General features: G+C 51.0%; 1 protein-coding gene across 3 annotated transcripts; it reads left to right on the top strand.

Annotated features, from left to right (window-relative positions):
• The first annotated feature begins 11 nt into the window (after positions 1-11).
• HEXD (hexosaminidase D) lies at positions 12-17,912 on the top strand. 3 transcript variants are annotated; one of them, XR_003791857.1, is made up of 15 exons: positions 15-535; positions 829-878; positions 2,654-2,794; positions 5,560-5,669; positions 7,378-7,465; positions 11,971-12,135; positions 13,267-13,450; positions 14,289-14,360; positions 14,491-14,686; positions 15,464-15,546; positions 16,476-16,554; positions 16,629-16,730; positions 16,914-17,003; positions 17,379-17,522; positions 17,614-17,875. XR_003791857.1 is itself a non-coding variant. In XM_029211063.1 (14 exons), exons 2-14 carry the CDS (start codon positions 864-866, stop codon positions 17,446-17,448), a joined length of 1,395 nt encoding a protein of 464 aa, XP_029066896.1. In that variant the 5' UTR covers positions 12-535; positions 829-863; the 3' UTR covers positions 17,449-17,865. The 3 variants fall into 3 exon arrangements, 2 of the variants coding, with proteins under 2 accessions (XP_029066896.1, XP_029066895.1); XM_029211063.1 differs by having other exon boundaries at positions 12-535; positions 17,379-17,865; XM_029211062.1 differs by lacking the exon at positions 17,379-17,522 and having other exon boundaries at positions 19-535; positions 17,614-17,912.
• The last annotated feature ends 390 nt before the right edge of the window (positions 17,913-18,302 follow it).

The following is an 18,302-nucleotide window of genomic DNA, read 5'->3' as shown; positions in this document are numbered from 1 at the left end:
GTGGCCAGGCCTGAGCAATCGGAGGCCGAGCGCCGAGTGGGACGGAACGGGGACCTGAGGGCATCCGCGGCGCACCCGCCGTTGCCTGCCCGTCCTCCTCCCCTGCCCTCCGCGGAACCCGACGAGTTTCCAAGTCTTCGTCTGAAGTGTGTCCTCGCCCAGCCGTGCGTGTTCTCCCGGCGTCTCCAAGCCCACCTCCCGGGGGTATCCAAGTCCTCCTCCCGGGGCTCTCCAAGCCCTTTCCCCGCCCGGGGTCTCCAAGCCCTCCTCCCAGGGACTTCGCACCCTCTTCTGTGGGGTTTCCATGCCCCTCTCCCCCGGCCCATGCCACACTGGAGGGCACTGGGTCCAGTTGGTGCTCAGTACACATGTATCCGTTAGGCCCTGCTGCTTTGTTTACGACATTCAATTTCCCTAGAGAACCTTACGTCCAGTGGGCAAGAAGTAAGATCTTAACCAGCCCTGTGGAGATACCTGATTCTGAAAGAGTGGAATTAGCAGTGAGGTTCATTCATGAGGATTAAGTCTGAAGAAGGTGAGTAATTTACTGATACGGGGGAAAAGAAAACCTACTTAGACTCATTGAACAAGAGATCTGCCCAACAGTCCCGAAACTGGGGAAATCAGATGCCATTTCCTGGTAACTTACCTGGAAGCCCGAGGAACTGGGACAATTGCAGACCTGCCAGGTTGTCTGGTAACAATGACAGTTGACCCAAGTCTTTGAAATAATCACATTTCTATAGACTTCATGCAGGAGGGAATCAAAGCAAAGAACTACAGACTCACAAGATGGATTACTGAATTCTTCCTCTCCTTTTCCTTTAGATTTTGCAGCAACTTACATTGGTAAACAACTCTGAATGTGTCTGATGCAGGTAAGATGTTTGTGTTCATTCCTGCCCTAGGACTACAAGAATAATTGGAGAATTTCTCTCTGAACACGAGGAGGCACACACAGGACCAATGCAGACTTCTCAGCTCAAAATTTTTTCTTTTGGGACTTCCCTGGTGGCCCAGTGGTTAAGACTCTGCACTTCCAATGCATAGGGCGCAGGTTCGATCCTTGGTCGGGGAACTAAGATCCCACATGCCGCACGGCGCAGCCAGGAAAATATTTTTAAAAAAAATTTTTTTTCTTTTAATTCTATTCCCAGGAAAATAGATTTGGGTTTTTTTTGGGGGGGTGGGTTTAAATGTAAAACAATTCAACTTTAAAACATTGCAGTTTTTCAGAATGCTTTGTCTTAAACTCATCCACTTATCAGTGGTAATTTAGGTAATTGCTTTAAGAACTTTGTCATTGAAACTGTCTTGAATATAGTTTATTCTTAAAAAAATCAAACTGATTGGTTTCTGTGTGCATTATTGTTATTTCCTCTGCTATATTATGGATTCCTTAAGGTCAGAGATTTATGAATCCTTGCACAGAATGAGTAGTTTGAATTACTGAGCTGAACATATGACCAATGTACAAAGATTTTCTTCGTTTTCCAATCTAATCCTTTGTGTTTTATGATAGAAGAAATAAGATTTCATTGCTTCCTAGCTGGTTCAGTATCATCCAGATACTTTCTCTAGTTTAACATAAACTAGCCAGCACTGATAAACTGTGGCTTACTTGTTTTTTAAATTATCAGTGGCCTGTTTTAAATCATAGGTAGTTTTCTCTGACCTAGAATAAATTTTTAGAGCTTCTTCCTCTGTACAACCAAGCTGACTCGAACTCTAGAAACATAATTGTTTTTAACGCTATTCAAAGTAGAATAAAATTGAGGACAAATTTTCTACAAAAACATCATATTGTGGGGCCTGAAAAGTGTTTGAGATATTTGCCTGTTTTCACAGGCATAGTATACATAGGATAAGAGGGTCTTTAAAACAAGAAATTATTTTGCAGTCATTTGTGTTATTACAGATTATAGCCATTTTATAAGGAAACAGTGCTATTCTATTTTAGGGACAAATCACAACTAAATGGCAAGGGTCCCTATGTTTGAACATGGAGACAGACATCCTTTTTTTTTGATTTGGCTGCGCTGCGTGACATGTGGAATCTTAGTTCCCCGGCCAGGGATCAAACCCATGCCCCTTGTAGTGGAAGCATGGAGTCTTTTTATTTATTTATTTATTTAGTTAGTTAGTTAGTTATTTTGGCTGCGTTGGGTCTTTGTTGCCGTGCACGGGCTTTCCTTCTAGTTGTGGCGAGCAGGGGCTACTCTTTGTTGCAGTGCGCGGGGTTCTCATTGCGGTGGCTTCTCTTGTTGTGGAGCACAGGCTCTAGGTGCACGGGCTTCAGTAGTTGTGGCACACAGGCTCAGTAGCTGTGGCTCGTGGGCTCTAGAGCGCAGGCTCAATAGTTGGGACGCACGGGCTTAGTTGCTCCGCGGCATGTGGAATCTTCCCGGACCAGGGCTCGAACCCGTGTCCCCTGCATTGGCAGGTGGATTCTTAACCACTGCACCACCAGGGAAGTCTGAAGCATGGAGTCTTAACCACTGGACCGCCAGGGAAGTCCCAAGACAGACATCTTGATTCGATTTCATGTCGGTGAAATGAGTTCCCTCCCAGTTCATGTCAGAATTGAAACAGACATTGGAAGGACCAGGCCAGTTGAGCCTCTGGAGTCTATAACCCTGAATTTCTCCACTAGGAAGAAGTGTCCAGACAAGAGGTTTTTTTGTCACATGATTTCACAAAAAATAGTACGATGTCGGGTTGCTCACCATTTAAGATGCGACTAGTTCATCTGGACCTGAAAGGAGCCCCACCGAGGGTCTGCTACCTCTCGGAGGTGAGAGCTCCCTTTCTCCTCTAGAGAATCACTTTGCCTTGGGTTTGGTTATGAAGTTGTGAACAATCGATGTTCTGTAGACGTGTGCTTGGAACACAACTGTGGGTTCTGCGTTGGGGCACGGTGGTGGCAACAGCATAGATTTTGAATTTCCCCCAAATCCCCTCACAAAGCAGACAGCAACCAGGATAGCAAAAGGAAAAACAGAAAGGACAAAAGACACACACAACCTCTTCATTGTGAGCTGAATCGTGTTTCCCAAAAAGATATGTTTAAATCCTAACCCATCGGACCTTGGAATGTGACCCGATTTAAAGACACGGTCTTTGCAGATGTCGTTGACATAAGATGAAGTCATATGGAAATAGGGTGAGCCCTAATCCAATAAGTGGTGGCTTTATAAGGAGAGGAGAATTTAAACACAGAGACATACACAGAGGGAAGATGATGTGAGGACACAGGGAAGGTACCACATGAGGACAGAGGCAGAGATTAGAATCGATGCGTCCACAAGCCCAGGAGGACCAAGGGTGCTGGAAACTCCCAGAAGCTGGAAGAGGCAGGAAGGATTCCCCTTACAGCCTCAGAGGGGGAGCATGGCCCTGCTGACACCCTAGATTTGGGACTTCTGCCTCCAGAACTGTGAGAGAATAAATTCTGACTGTTTCAAGCCACCCAGTTTGTGGTGACTTCTTATGGCAGCCACAGAAAACATATGTACTCTAAATCAAAAGTAGGCATCAGGGCATCCCCGTGAGTTCCAAAATGCAAGGGGTGGGGCCAAACCACCTATAGCACAACACCCACGTGGGGTTAGCAGCCAGGCAGGGGGTGGTAGAGGAAAGAGAAAAGAGAATTCAGACAATGTCAAGACCAGAGGACCCAGAAAAGAGCCCAGCTAGTAAAGGTCTGTCAGAAACTGGGCGAGTTGTCCCTGGCTCCAGGTTGAGGGTGAGTGCCCAAGGCCTCAAAGCACTCCAGAATACCTTCCAGAACCTTCTTCCAGAAGGACAGAGCCCACACTAAGGACACAGTGTTGGGGGAAAAATCCACATTGAGCTGGGCAGGAACATTGAGGGTGAAGTGGAGAGAAGTTTCAAATACTGGGGGGACGGGATCCAGAGGGAGTGGAGACCACGTGCTGTGGCAGTAGCTGCACAAAGTCCATAACCGCTAATCCTTTATGTAACAGCAGCAGAGGGAGCCCTGGGCTGGCCCAGCTCCATCCCAAACAGAAGAACCTGCTCTCAAAAACACAAGAAAACACATCTCATTTAAAAATGAGCAACAGAAAAGGAGTGTAGTTGTGCCACACAAAGACACTAAGAAAAAAGAGGACGATGATCTGAGTAACAGTGAAGGTGCACCAGGAACGTGTGACCACAAAGCAGATGACATAGTTCCGCAGTATTTCAGAAAGAGAGCAGAGATACTAGGAAAGTGATACAGTTATGGAAGAACAGTGTAAGTCAGAAATAGAAAAGCCCAGAAATGTGACAGCCAGACAGAATGAGGTTGTGAAAAGATTGCCTCCAGACTCGGGAATGAATTAGAAAGAAAAAGAAAAAAAAAAAAAAGTCAGAAACAGAGACCAAACTAGAAAAAGAACAAAAGTGAATAGACACCATGGGAAACAGTATCGGGAAATAAATGGCAGAGAAGAAAAAGTCAAGTGTGAAGAGATAAAAGCATGGTGACAAATGGATAGATGTGGAAGACAGGCAGAGAAGATCCAGCTTATGTGTAGCTGGAGCCCCCATTTCATTACCTGCTGCTGCTGACAGAGTCAGAGGTTTAGACAACAATTTCTTATTCCTCCTGTTTCCACAAGTTGGCTGGGTGGCACCCTTAGGCTGAGCTTAGCCCCTTAGCCACCAACAGCACCAAGGATCCCTACCACCCCCAATAGAAGTGCCAAAGAGGCCACCCAGTGGTCAGATGGCCAAAAGGCTACAAGGGAAACCAGGAGCAAAAACGCTGAGGAAAATACGAAAATGCCGTAACCATTATGTTCCATTTGTGTAAGTGACTGACCTGGGTTAGTTTGACTCCTTTCCACAATCTGCCTCTTCTTGTAATTTGCAGTCAATTATTGATTACCCGTTTTACAATTATCCCAGCTAATTCTTAGTCCCAAGCTGATTTCCTCTTTCCATCCAGCATGCTTCAGAACATCCCCATATTCTTGGGGAAAGAAAACTTCTGACAGCAACATCAACAAGAATGCTACAAATCACATAAAACTCACAGTGGCCCTTGTCTGGAGGTGGGTTACTATTCTGAGTTTCTGCAGGAGCCCCCTCCCTTAACACCCACCCCTGGCCGTGATGCCAGGCTAGAAGAAAATCTCAGTCCTGTGTACAGTAGACACAGTCCTAAAAGTACTGGAGGATAGGGATCCATGTTCTTTGAGATAAAGGTAGAGAAAGAAGTGGGGGAGAACCAGGGGAGGGACCCCATGAGCACAGCGGGACAGCCTCTTTCCTCCTTCATCTCCCTCCTCTAGGCTCCTTCCAGGTGCTCCAGTAACCCTCCAGAGCCCTGTAGGCTCCCCTTACCCCAGCACCCCCCAATTCCGCCCCCTTGTATCAAATGAAAACATCACTACATTAGAATTTGATTTGGCGTCACACGGAGTACGTGGGAAGAATACAAAGATCAACTACGATCCATGTCCATCAGCTGGAAGAATGAGTCCATGAGCTACACATGTGTCACTTTCTGTTCAAATAGTCATTTCTTCATCACATCCCCCTCTCCCCCAGATTTTCCCCCTGTTCCATGCCCTGGGTGCCAACGGCCTCCTCATCGAGTATGAAGACATGTTTCCCTACGAGGGCCACCTGAGGCTGCTGAGGGCCAAGCACGCATACAGGTACCCGAGCCGCCAAGCAAGGCAATGCCTCTGCAGAGAAAACGGGGTGTGTGGGGTGGCAACCTGGAAGGGAGTGGAGGGCAGGCGAGAATTGAACGACAGCAGGACAGTCCTCTTCTGTCTTGTTAAATGCATGTCTTTAATCATAAAAATAAAGCATGTTCACTGAAGAGAATTTAGAAACGTTTAAAAGAAAATAAGCATCAGCTGTGATCCCCCACAAGGAAGCGCTGTGATCTGTTTCAGTCTTGTCTGGGTGTGAAGTGTGTGGAGGACACTTTGAAGGTGTCCATGCAGGGGAGGGAGGGCTGCTCTTTAAGGTGGGATCTTCACCAGGAAAGTGAGGATTAAAGGGGAGAGAATCAGAATCAGTGAAGTCGGATAGTGTGGTCATGGGTGCACCCCACTTGGCTTTAAAATTATGGGTATCCATGTAAATCGGTAATAAATAGCCCAAAAGAAAATGGGCAAAGAACATTCTGATCCCCCAAAAAGAAAGAAAAATAGCCAATAAGTATATGATAGTAATAAAATAACAGTGAAATGCCATTTTGGCTACCAAATTGGTGACGCTTTTAAAAAAATGCCAGTGCTCTGTGTCCACGGGGGTGAGCAGGAGCAAGCCTCCCACTGGTGGGCTGTGAAGCAGCCCAGCTGTCCTGGAGGGCAGCTTGGCTCCATGTGGTAGAACTCCCAGCACGTACGTGTGGGCAGGAAACAGGAAAGGCATGAACCAGAGCATTAACGTGGTGAGATGGCGGAGGTATTCGTGTTTATTCCTACAATGAACACGTTTTGTTCCTTTGTTTTTGAAAGTGAAAAAGGTGCCAGGGTTCCGGTGAAGCTTGAAAAAGGTATATTTACAGACAGAACTTTATATAATCAATTCATCTATAGAACTGGTTAACTTTAGAGATGGTTCAAACACATACAGAAATTGAGATAAATTCACAAATGACAACTCATGGTGGAGCAGGCAGTGGGCCCTTCCAGGATGGCGTCCTCAGTGGCCTCAGCGACGAAATGCTGGCCTGAAGGGACACTCCCACCTGAATCTTGAAACTCTTCGTTTTTCTTTCCTCTATTAAAGGGATCACCAGCCTTTTGTACGAAGGGCCAGACAGTAGATATTTTAGGTTGTGCAGCCCATCTGATCTTTGTTACAACTAATAGTGGGGCAAAAGCAGCCACAAGTGATAATAATGAGTGGGTGTGGCTGTGTTCCAATAAAACCCTATTTGTGGACACTGAAGGATGAATTCCATACGATTTTCACATGTCACAAAATATTCTTCTCTTGAGTTTTCTCAACAATTTTAAAACATAGAAACCATTCTTAGGTCACAGGCTGTACAGAAACAGGTGGTGTGTTTGTTCTCAGGCCCATCTTTCCACCTTTGCTCAAAATATGATTGCTTGTGTGGCCTAGTTTCTTGTAAAATGACTTTAGCCTCTTGTTGAGTTTGGGTCAGAATAGCTGGTACTATTCCCACAAGAAGTAAACTGTTACTTGACATAACAGCATCGTTTTCCTAAACTCTAGCGTGGGAGTCTTCTCTGAAAACTTAAGAATATCCGTTGGGCTTTTCAGAGTTAGCACCCCTGCTAGTTTCCGCGGTAGACTCCCCCAGGAACCTGACGAGGGGGGTTGGGGGGAGCCTGAATGGAAGCCTGTGTGAACCTCTCTGGGTGGTCTTGGTCTCTCTAGCCCCTCCGAAATCAAAGAGATCCTGCATCAGGCCACACTGAATGAGCTGGAGGTCATTCCCTTGGTGCAGACATTTGGGCACATGGAGGTAAGTGGGAGGAAGGAAAGTTACCTGGTACCCAGGTGTGGGGTTCAGGGGTGTGCGGACGGGGCCAGACACAGGCAGGGAGCAGCTCAGCACTGTACAGAGAAGCTCTGTGAACGGCTGAGGAGCTCGGAGCTCTAGGTGGGAGCACCCTCTGTCCAAGGAGGGGAGGGGAAGAGCTGGATGGGGGGCCTGATTCCCACAGAGCCCTGCAGACTGGGTGGTTTTCCTTTTTAACGTATATTCATCAAAGTATTATTGTGCAAGGTGAAATACAACATTAAGAAAATGTACTTTCTAGGACTTCCCTGGTGGTCCAGTGGGTAGGACTCTGCACTCCCGATGCAGGGAGCCCTGGTTCGATTGTGCTGCCAATGCGGGGGGCCCGGGTTTGATCCCTGGTCGGGGAACTAGATCCCACATGCATGCTGTGCCTAAGAAGTCCGCATGCCACAACTAAAAACAGATCCTGCATGCCATAACTAAAGATCCCGCATGCCGCAGCTAAGGATCCCACGTGCTGCAACTAAGACCTGGCACAGCCAAAATAATAAATATTTTTTTAAAAATACTTTATTAAAAAAAAAGAAAACGTGCTTTCTGTGGTCTCCTTTTTCACTTAATTTTGAAAGTATTCTCCCAAGCTCCTATGTGATCTTCAAAAATACTTTTCACGTCTGCCTCAGATAAGGGGAAGCAAATTAAACATAATACTGATTTAATGGCTCTCAGGCTCCATTTAAATCTATCAGCAGTCCTTCCCCCACATCTTCACTTTCACTTCCAGTGATGGCGCTTTCCTTCCTGTTCAGGGATTCTCTCCCACCATCTGCCGTCCAGCTCTCCTGGTGGACTCTCCCTGCTGTGCTCTCTGGGCTCCGGTCCTGACACACTCGTTACCCACAACCCCCTCCTCCTAAACCCTATGGCCTCCTGGTCCCCGGCTCTGGCTGTGCCCGACATCTTCTCCGTGTGCTGTCCTGTAGCTGCACTGGACTTGGCTGTCCCCATGGCACCTCTCGAGGGCCCTCTACTCACTTCACACTCCTTCTCTGGATAAAGCCATTTCCCCTCCTGCTTCCCTTTCCTGTCCTCAGTGACTCCCAGGACTCCCGTCTCTCGTGCAGACCCTGGGTTCTAGTCTACAGTTGTCTGCTTGGCGTCTCTGTTGTGAGGCCTCTTCCAGCCTCAGGGAGGGGCTGTACCATCCCCAACCCCCCCACTCCAGCTGCATTTCCCGTCTACTGTCAGGTCCTACACTTTGCTCCTCTGCCTCCTGAGTCATTTCCCGTCTACTGTCAGATCCTACACTTTGCTCCTCTGCCTCCTGAGTCAGCATTCCCTCCGTCCCACTGTCACCATCCTTGTCTAAGCTACTGCCGGACCGGCTGTAAAGTCCTCCAGTGGGTCTCCCAGCATCACTCCGCCCATCCCCACCCCGCGCCCTGCTCCCCACCACAGCTGGTCTGAGCGCTTCAACTACAGCTCCATCGTACCACGCCCTCCTGCTCCTTAAGTGGCCTTGCTCTGCTCTTACGGTGGATTCGTCTCCTGGGGCTACCATAGCAAAGGACCACAAACCAGGCGGCTTAAACTACAGACATTTGTTCTCACTGTCTGGAGGACAGCGGTCCGAAGTCGAGTGTCAGCAGGGTTGGCGAAGACTCTACGTCTGGTCACTTGCATCAGAATACCCTCTTCAGCAGTGAAGCACAGTTCAAGGATTTTGCGCGTTTCACTTTGTGAGCTGTTGAGTTTTTAAAATTCTTTGTGTATTCTGGACAAAGTCTTTTGTTAGATACGTGATTTACAAACATTTTCTCCCAATCTGCAGTTTGTCCTTTCATTCTCTTAACAGTGTATTTCAAAGAGCAAAAGTCTTTAACTTTGGTGAAGTCCAGTTTATCAGTTTTTCTCTTTGATGCATCATGCTTTTGATGTCTTTTCCAAGAACTCTGCCAGTCACCAGGTGATGAAGATTTTTCCTGTTTTCCTCTGAAGTCTTACACTTGAACATTTTCCGTTTAGACTTATGATCGATTTGGGGTTAGTTTTTGTGTGAGGTGTGAGGTGGAGGTTCATTTTTCTTGCATGTAGTATGGCACTCCTTGACCAATGGTGCCAACACCATTTGTCAAAAAGACTGCTTTCTTTGAAATTTGGTATTGCCTTTGCACCTTTGTCAAAAATCAATTGACCACATTTATGAGAATCTATTTCTAGACCCTATTCTGTTCCATTGATCCATGTGTTATCCCTTTGTCTATACCACATTATCTTGATTGTTATAGCTTTATTGTAAGTCTTAAAATCAGGTAGTGAGATTCCTCCAACTTTATTCTTTTTCAGAATTATTCTGGCTATTCTAGTTCCTTTGCCTCTTCATATGTATTTTAGATTCAGTTTCTCTACGTATCTACTAGGAACCTTGCTGGGATTTTGATTGGGATTGTGTTAAATCTGTAAATCAGTTTTGGCAGAAAATTACCTTTTTACTGTGTTGAGTTTTCCAAACCAGAACGTGGTATGTCAGCCATTAATTGTGTTATTCCCCTAAATGTGCCTTTTAGGTTATGATGTGTCCAGGTTTGGGTTTCTTTGCCTTTATCTTCCTTGGAGTTTGATGAGCTTCTTCACTTTTGTGAAGTTTGGGGCCATTTCTTCATGTTTTTTTCTGTCCCCTTCTCTTCTTTTGGGACTCCTTTGCTCATGCGTTGGTAGCTCGATGTTGCCCTATGGTCTCTGAGGCTCTGTTCATTTTCTTGCACCTTTCCTCGGTTACTCAGCTTGAATTTCTGTTGATCTTTTGTTCCAATCACTGACTCTCTCTTCTGACATTTCAAATCTGCTGCTGGGCCCACTGAATGTTTTTTTTTTTTTCCACACTGCGTGGCTTGCAAGATCTTAGTTCCTTGACCGTATATTCATCAAAGTATTATTGTGCAAGGTGAAATACAACATTAAGAAAATGTGCTTTCTAGCACATTGAACCTGGGCCCTCAGCAGTGAAAGCGCAGAGTCCTAACCACTGGACAACCAGGGAATTCCCCCTGAATGGATTTTTAATTTCCCTTATTGTAAATACTTTCCTTTAATTCTTTTTTTTTTAATTTTTAAAAAATTAATTCATTTATTTTGGCGTGTTGGGTCTTTGTTGCTGCACGTGGGCTTTCTCTAGTTGTGGTGAGCGGGGGCTACTCTTCATTGCGGTGTGGGGGCTTCTCATTGCGGTGCCTTCTTGTTGCGGAGCATGGGCTCTAGAGCACAGGCTCGGTAGTTGTGGCGCATGGGGCTTAGTTGCTCTGCGGCATGTGGGATCTTCCCGGACCAGGGCTCGAACCCGTGTCCCCCTGCATTGGCAGGCGGATTCTTAACCACAGCACCACCAGGGAAGCCCCTCCTTTAATTCTTGGAACATATGCATAATAGTTTCTTTGAAATAATTGTCTGATAAATCCAACATCTAGGCCCACTCAGCATCAGTTGCCATAGAATTGTTTTTCCTTTGAGTCTGGGTCCCACTTTCCAGTTATTTGCATGTCTCAATTTTTGGTTGAAAACTGGACATTTCAGATCATATGTTATAGCAAGTCTGACTTCTCCCCCCATGGGTAGTTGTAAGTTGCCTGGATTTAGTGTCTCCCCAGCTGTGTGTGGCCACAGATGCCTCTGTTTTGTATTCTTGTTTTCGGGTTTTGCCCCAGGGGTCACTCTTCGGTCTGCACAGCTGATGATTCCGCAGGGTTTGGGTGGTGGTTGTGCCCGAGCCCATAAGGCCCCACCTTGTGGCACAGGGGTTGGGAGGCCACACTCGGGGTTCAGGCAGTTCTCAGTCTGCCGCGGCTTCTGCTTTCCACCCAGGCTGCTCGGGCCCCCGGGTGGGTGTGGCCCCAGCCAGCCGGTGCGTACGGAGAACACGTGTCACCTCTGTAGCCCTGTGGGGACCGCATAATTCAGAACAGTTTGACACTTTTACTGACAGGTCCCCAAAGGCCGGGTTTACCCACAGCCAGCCATTGTGGGGGGTGGGAACACCTAGGCAGAAGCTGCAGAATCTGTTTTTACCCAAAGTTATGGCAGCCTTTCATGAACACGCATTTCCCAATTTGTTGTTCACCTTTGATTGGTTTCTGGAGCCCTGAAACGGTCGTTTTGGACAAATCATTCCTCTTTGTACTTGTTTTGGGGAGAGGATTTGCCAGCCTCTTCACTTGAGCAAGAAGGCCACCCGTGTGTAATTCTGTTGTGAAGGGAAGCTATCTCTTCCGTTTTCTCATTCAGCCCAGTTAGAGTTGGAAGGGAGAAGGACTGTTGACCAAGCAGCCAGGTTACTCAGAGACCCGCCCACTTGGCACCTTGGCTCTGGTCCGCAGTGCAGCCCCGCCGGCCCCTCCGGGGACTCTAATAGACGCGAGGTCATCAGGACGCAGAGGCAGGAGCCGGACTTCGGGGAGCTCAGGGACAAGCTCCTCCCCAGGGTCACCAGCTTTCCTGTTGTCTCCCCACAGTTTGTGCTGAAGCACGAGGCTCTCGCTCACCTCCGGGAAGTGGCCCTTTTCCCCAACACCCTGAATCCCCACAAGGCGGAGTCCCTGGCACTGGTTGGAGCCATGATTGACCAGGTGATGGCGCTGCACCCGGGCGCCCGGTGGCTCCACATCGGCTGTGACGAGGTGGGTGCCTTGCCTTACCAGCAGGCGGCTCCCCCAGCTCTGCAGCAGCCCCTTTTCTTCACCTCACGGTCACCTCCTCCCACCTCATGGGTTCTTCTCTTAAATAGAAAAGTAGTTCCGAGGATAAAGAAGTGCTGGCCGAGGAGATGTCCCCAGTGAGGGCCTTGGTCCCAGCTGACAGGCGATCTCGCGCCGGCAAACCTGCCGAGCCAAGCAGGGTGCAATGGGGTGCAGGCACCCACGGGACAGCAGCAGAGCAGCCCCTGGTTATGGCACATTCATGTCCTCGGGGTCAGTGTGGCCATGAGTTTGAGCCGGTTACTTTCTTCCAATTGAAGAAGTACAGTTTTGGACTGTGGGAGAAAGGAAATTACCACTTTAGGGCTGTGGAGCACTGGCTGGAAAGGTGGTTCCCGGGGGTGCCCTCCTTGTCCTTGAGAAACACAGTGGCCAGGAAGATACCAAGCCACCGAGCACAGTGACCCAAAGGCCTCTGCTCGTCTGAGTTTAGGCATCTGAGCTGGGACGGTGGTTTGTAGACATCTTACCTCAGAGCTTGATCCTCTTCTTCAAAAAAAAATCTCTTTTTTGTAGTAAAATACATATAACATAAAACTTACCACTATAACCACTTTAAAGTGAATGATCCAGTAACTTTTAAGTCATTCTCAGTGTTGTGCAGCCCTCCCCCCGGCTACTGCAGGACCTCTCATCTCCCTGCCCCCCTATCCTCCGCCCCTGCATCCATCAGTCTCCTTTCCATTTCTGCGTTGCCCCCCCAGCACCCCATAAATGGAGTCCTGCCCCGTGCGTGGGCTTTTCTCACTGGGCACCTTCTCCAGCGTGGCTGAGTGATGTTCCAGCATGTGGACGGGCCATGCTCTGTTTATCCATCTTGTGTTATTGGACATCTGGTTATTTCCACCTTCTGGCTGCTGTGGGGCTCCAGACTCAAGACCCCCTTGCCCAGCCTCAAGGGAGTCTTGAGTCGAGGTTCGGGTCTCGGTGCAGAAGGAAAGGGCACCCTTCACTGTCTCCTCCCCGTGGGCAGCTGCCCCAGGAGTCCCCCAGCGTGAACCCGCGGGTGAGGATGGGTGGTCCTGGGGCAAACCCACCTGTGTCTCCTCCCAGGTCTACTACCTCGGAGAGGGTGAGGACTCAAGACAGTGGCTGCAGCAGGAGCCCAACACCAGAGCAGAGCTGTGTCTGTCCTACATGGAGGCGGTGGCCAGCCATGTGCAGGCTCAGCACCCCACCACGACGCCCCTGGTGTGGGACGACATGCTGCGGGACATCCCCGAGGACCAGCTCTCAGGTCGGCCAGGCATGGCCCTGGGGGGCCGGCCACGCTCCGCAGGGGGCTTCCTGGTGCCATGAGGGGAGGAAGCCGAGCTACTCTGAGCCCCCGACTGTCAAGGAGAGACCGTGTGGTAGATCCATACCAAAGCTAACTCTAGACCATCCTGTTAGGACCGTTTCTCACATGAAAATGCCATTCCCCTAAAAGGCCTCCTGGAGTCTTTCCAGGAGTACTGTTGTGAGAGATCTGACCCAGAGAGCGGCACGAGGCCCCGAGGGGCGCTGGCCCTAAAAAGCTGGGGGTGCGGGTGGGCAAGGGCCCCTGGTGGCACTTGAGAGCTTCCAGTGCTTCTAGGGGCCTCAGCCCCACACACCTGCACAGCCAGCCCTGCAGGGGCCTCTACTGAGGTTCACACTGGCTGGTGGAGGGAAGCAGTGGCCCCCCAGCCCTCCGGGGCCCAGCCTGCCTGAGGCTCTGGGGTGAGACAGGGAGGTCGTGGCCCATGCTTCCGCAAGGCGCACCCAGGTGTCCTTGCTGCAGCCTCTACCACATGTGGCCACTTGGGTTTGAATTAATTATAATTAAGTCCACTTAGCGGTATGTTCCTGTTGCACCTGGGCCGGCCCCGCGTGCAGACAGTGTGTCCCCCTTGAGGGAGCTCTGAGACCGCTGGCCTGGGACTCACCCCTGGCAGCTCCAGCAGTGTCCAGTCACTTCCAAAGCCAGCTGGCCTTGTGGCTGCGGCATTTACAGCCCAAATCATAGCATAGTATTGAGTCTGTACTTAAATCCATTTTAACGCAATAAGGGAGAGTTAGAAGGACGCACCCTCACAGCCTCTCTCCACCCCCAGCATCGAGGGTGCCGCAGCTGGTGGAGCCTGTGCTCTGGGACTACGGGGCCGACCTGGACGTCCACAGCAAGGGTCAGTACCAGAGCAGAGCCCGGTGGTCATGGGCTCCTCCCGGTTTTCCACCCGGACAAGTGTGTGTTTCGGGCTTCCCGGCTGTACCTCCTCAGCGTCTGCCACTCACACCTCTCACTTGCTCACCCAGCGCTCCTCATGGAGAAGTACCGGAAGAGCGGCTTCTCCTGGCTCTGGGCCGCCAGTGCCTTCAAGGGAGCCACGGGGGCAAGCCAGGCCCTGACCCCCATCGAGCACCACCTCAGAAACCACATGCAGTGGCTGCAGGTGGCGGGCAGTGTGCCAGCGGACACGCTGCAGGGCATCGTCCTGACTGGCTGGCAGAGGTGAGGCCATGCAGGCCCTAGGGACGTTCTCGGGGCTGGCCTTTCCCGGGAGGGTCCAAGCGGCTCCCGTCACCTAGGACACACTGCCCTCCTTGGCCCATCCAGTCTGGGCCTCAGTCCTTCCCGCCATTTGGTCAAGGGGAAGCAGCCGGCCCTCTGAGGAGGGTGTGGAAGGACCAGCTGCACAAAACAAGCCACTTGGGGTCAAGCCCCTCGCACCACCCTCTGCAGAGGGGACGCTGCTTGGGGTGTTCAGGGCCCTAGGGCACTGGCCCTCCTGGCCCATGCCCTGTCCGAACTACCCGTCTCTGCCTGTTCACCCCGTCCTGCGCCCCACCCGAGGTCATGTTGGGAGAAGCATGAGGTCAGACTTTGGCTTGTTTAGGATTTCACACCATTTGAAAAGTAGAGCTACAGTTAAACCCCTGGTCCCAGGCAAGTCCTGCCCTCAGGTCCCATCCTGAGGGGGAGGCCAGGTGGCCCTGACACCAAGAGCAGGAGGCCCTGAACCCACAGGAGGGCGCAGGAGGCAGGGCTGACCCACTGGACCTCAGCCCTCACTCATAAAGCTGAGTCAAAGGTTAACTTAGGGATTTCAGGGTGGCAACCACAGAGCATTAAGCCCAGGCAGGTCACTCTGGGTGGGGTTCCTGCAAAGCCATGGAACCTTCTGGAAGCAGCAACCGCTCTGCAGAAGCTTCTAGATCCCTGTCCTGTCTTATGGTGACTCGTGTTTGAGCATCTGCTGTGCTGAGCGCCCCTCTCCCACGGACTTAGGTATGACCACTTCTCTGTGCTGTGCGAGCTGCTGCCCGTGGGAATCCCGTCCCTGGCTGTCTGTCTGCAGGTGCTTCTACATGGTATGGTCCCCTCTCCCAGGAAGCCTAGTGCCCGGGGCCCCCAACTGCCACCTCCTCGGGGCTGGACTGTGGTCTTCCAACCAGTGCGGGGGAGGGGAACGCACCCATGGCCCCGGCTCAGCCACCCACCCACCCCACTGCAGCCCGGGTCTTCGAGCCTAAACCCAAGACACAGACCAGGAAGTTAGGAGGACATGCCCCGCAGGCACAGTGAACCCACAAGGAAATTCATCATGGATAGGGTGCAGGAGAGGGCCCGCCTTTGCTGCATAAATATCCTGAATGCCCAGTGCTGGTGGGTGTGGCCCCAGAGAGGCAGCTCCCTCACCTCTGGTTCTCGAGGGAGCAGCCAGGTGTGGGCATAGATGCTTAGAGACAGAGGAGACCAGCAGGCAAGGTTGGTGACGAGGCCCTGGTTACATAAACTGCATGTTATACGGGACCAGGTAGGAATTTAAGTAGCAACGTGTGTGGTGTTGGCACAGAAAAACATCGAGGTGGTTGAGGAAAGTGAGGACTGAAAAATAAACACACTTGGTATTGTGCTGAGCTACAGGGAGGTGGAAGGACAGATACTGGGACTCTGGCTTATCCTTTTTTGAAGTGTCAGTTCTGAACTCTTTGGGGAAAGGTACAGACAACAGAGCAGATGCCTGTGCTAATAGGAGCACATTGGCCTTGGCACCCCTTCCCCAGGAGGCAGGCAGCACAGAGCCTCCAGCGTGTTCTCACCTCCCCACCAGGCTGCAGTAGCCTTGGGCTAACCCATCCCTGAGGTCAGCATGTGCCCAGCTGGGCCTGGCCGGCGGTCCTTCTCAGTTGCTTTGCCCACCACCCATGCCTGAGGGCCAGGAGGTCCAGCCAGCACGGAGTCCAGGCCACCTTCTCCTCCAGAGGCCTCTCCAACCTCCGTCTGTGGTTGGTTTTAGGAGGCTTTGCCGAAAACGTTAAAGCAAGAGTGGAGAACTTTCTTGGGACTTCAAGCTTGGAAGCAACGGATTTTAGGAGGTAACACCCTCCCCCCAGCCCTGCCTGTCCCCTCATATTTGGATGCACCCTCAGCACAGTGGCTCCCTGTGCAGTGAGAGGGCCGGCTCCTTCCCTGGCAGCGACGTCTTGAACCTCGTCACACAAGTCAGCCTCCATCTGTGCAGCTCCGTGGATGCGCTGCTGGAGAGGGACAGGTGAGTGGGCAGGGGGGTGACCCCCCACCCGGCAGGGTGAGGGCCAGCCAATCCTGCAAGAAGACTTTCTGGGCAGAAAACAACTTTTTAAAATTTCTACCAGATTTTCAAAGGTCTTATTTTACAACCACTGAGCCTTATGAGCCACAGTGTGCCTACCTGTGTGTGTGGATTTGCCCCCAGGTATGTGACCGGCTGGTTCAGCCCCTACCATCGCAGGCGGAAGTTCATCCACCCCGTCATGATCCAGCACATCCAGCCCCAGGCGCACAGGTAGCCCATGCCCCTCCCAGCTGTGCCCATCCCCGAGGCTGCCCACCCTCTACTGCATGCTGGCAGCTTTCTGGACAAGCTTTCTAGGTATTGCAGCCGTGGATTCCTAGGTGACTCAACTGCATCAGCTGTGCCTTTAGGCTTTAGAGAAGCTGGGGCGTTCCTGCCTGAGAGGGTGAGGGTCACCAGATGCCCTGAGCAGGGTCCAGGGCTCACCATAGAACCAGACTGCCTAGGGCTGATCCTGGCCCTGCGGCTGCATGTGTCACCATGGGGACAGGGTCCCAGCCAGCCTTCCCCAGTGCTCTCCTGGCCCTGAGAGAGGCCAACACAGACTGTCCCCGCTGAGTATAAGATGCAGTCAACTGTCAACAGGTTCATGCACCAAGAAAAACCCTTCCAGCCAGTTGTGAAGTGCCTTCTAGTTTCAGAGGTCAAACTGTGACAGTCATTCACTTATTCCCAACAACCCTATGAGGCTGGTGCTAACGGCCCTGTTCTATGGATGAGTAAACTGAGGTACGGGATGTACTGACCCGTGGGGTTCTGGAGGCCATGAGGTATGCCCCAGGGCCCTCGCCAGGCAGGCTCACTGCCTCCTGGTCCTCAGTCTCCTGGCCAGGTGGAGCGTTCTCGTGGGGGAGCTGGAGGCTGCCCTGCAGCGTGTCTTCTACCCAGACGCAGTGGAGGAGTGGCTGGAGGAGAACGTGCGCCCCAGCCTGCGGCGGCTGCAGGCTCTGCTGCAGGATCTGGGTGAGGCAGCCGGCCCCAGGCCCGACTCGAGCCAGGACCCCTGAGGGGAGGGGGCCAAGCTCAGGCTGTCGGCCTCCCTGCACCCTCATCCAGCTGCACCCAGCCCCACGTGCGCCTCCTGAGCCCTGGGCAGCCGTGCCAGCAGACAGCGCCCACAGAAACAAGAGTAAACATGGAAGGAAAAGACACTCTGGGCCTATACAGTGATCAGCATTAGAACTTTAATTCTTTCAAAATAAAAAGGAGAGTGGAAGCCAGAAATCTCAAAGACTTAGTTACTGGCCCTCACGATGGTCTGGAGACCCTCCTCGCCCAACCCAGCCCTGGGAGAGGGGAGCTGGCCAAACACCCTCCCTCCTCCAGCCCAGCGGCAAACACACAAGAAACCAACCATAGCTGTTTCACACCTTTTAAGAAAAAAGTATTTCAGGTTTAATCATTTAGAAACTTAACTTTGGCATGTTTAAATGACTGTGTGCCCAAATTAAGGGCTGGCTGGTGGCCACCACTGGTAAGGGAGAGGATCTCATTTCTCTGGAGTTTCCT

Source organism: Monodon monoceros, unplaced genomic scaffold (assembly GCF_005190385.1).
Source record: "Monodon monoceros isolate NGI ecotype Baffin Bay Population unplaced genomic scaffold, NGI_Narwhal_1 Super_Scaffold_9, whole genome shotgun sequence".
Taxonomy (NCBI): domain Eukaryota; kingdom Metazoa; phylum Chordata; class Mammalia; order Artiodactyla; family Monodontidae; genus Monodon; species Monodon monoceros.
This window is presented reverse-complemented; position numbering and strand designations above follow the sequence as displayed.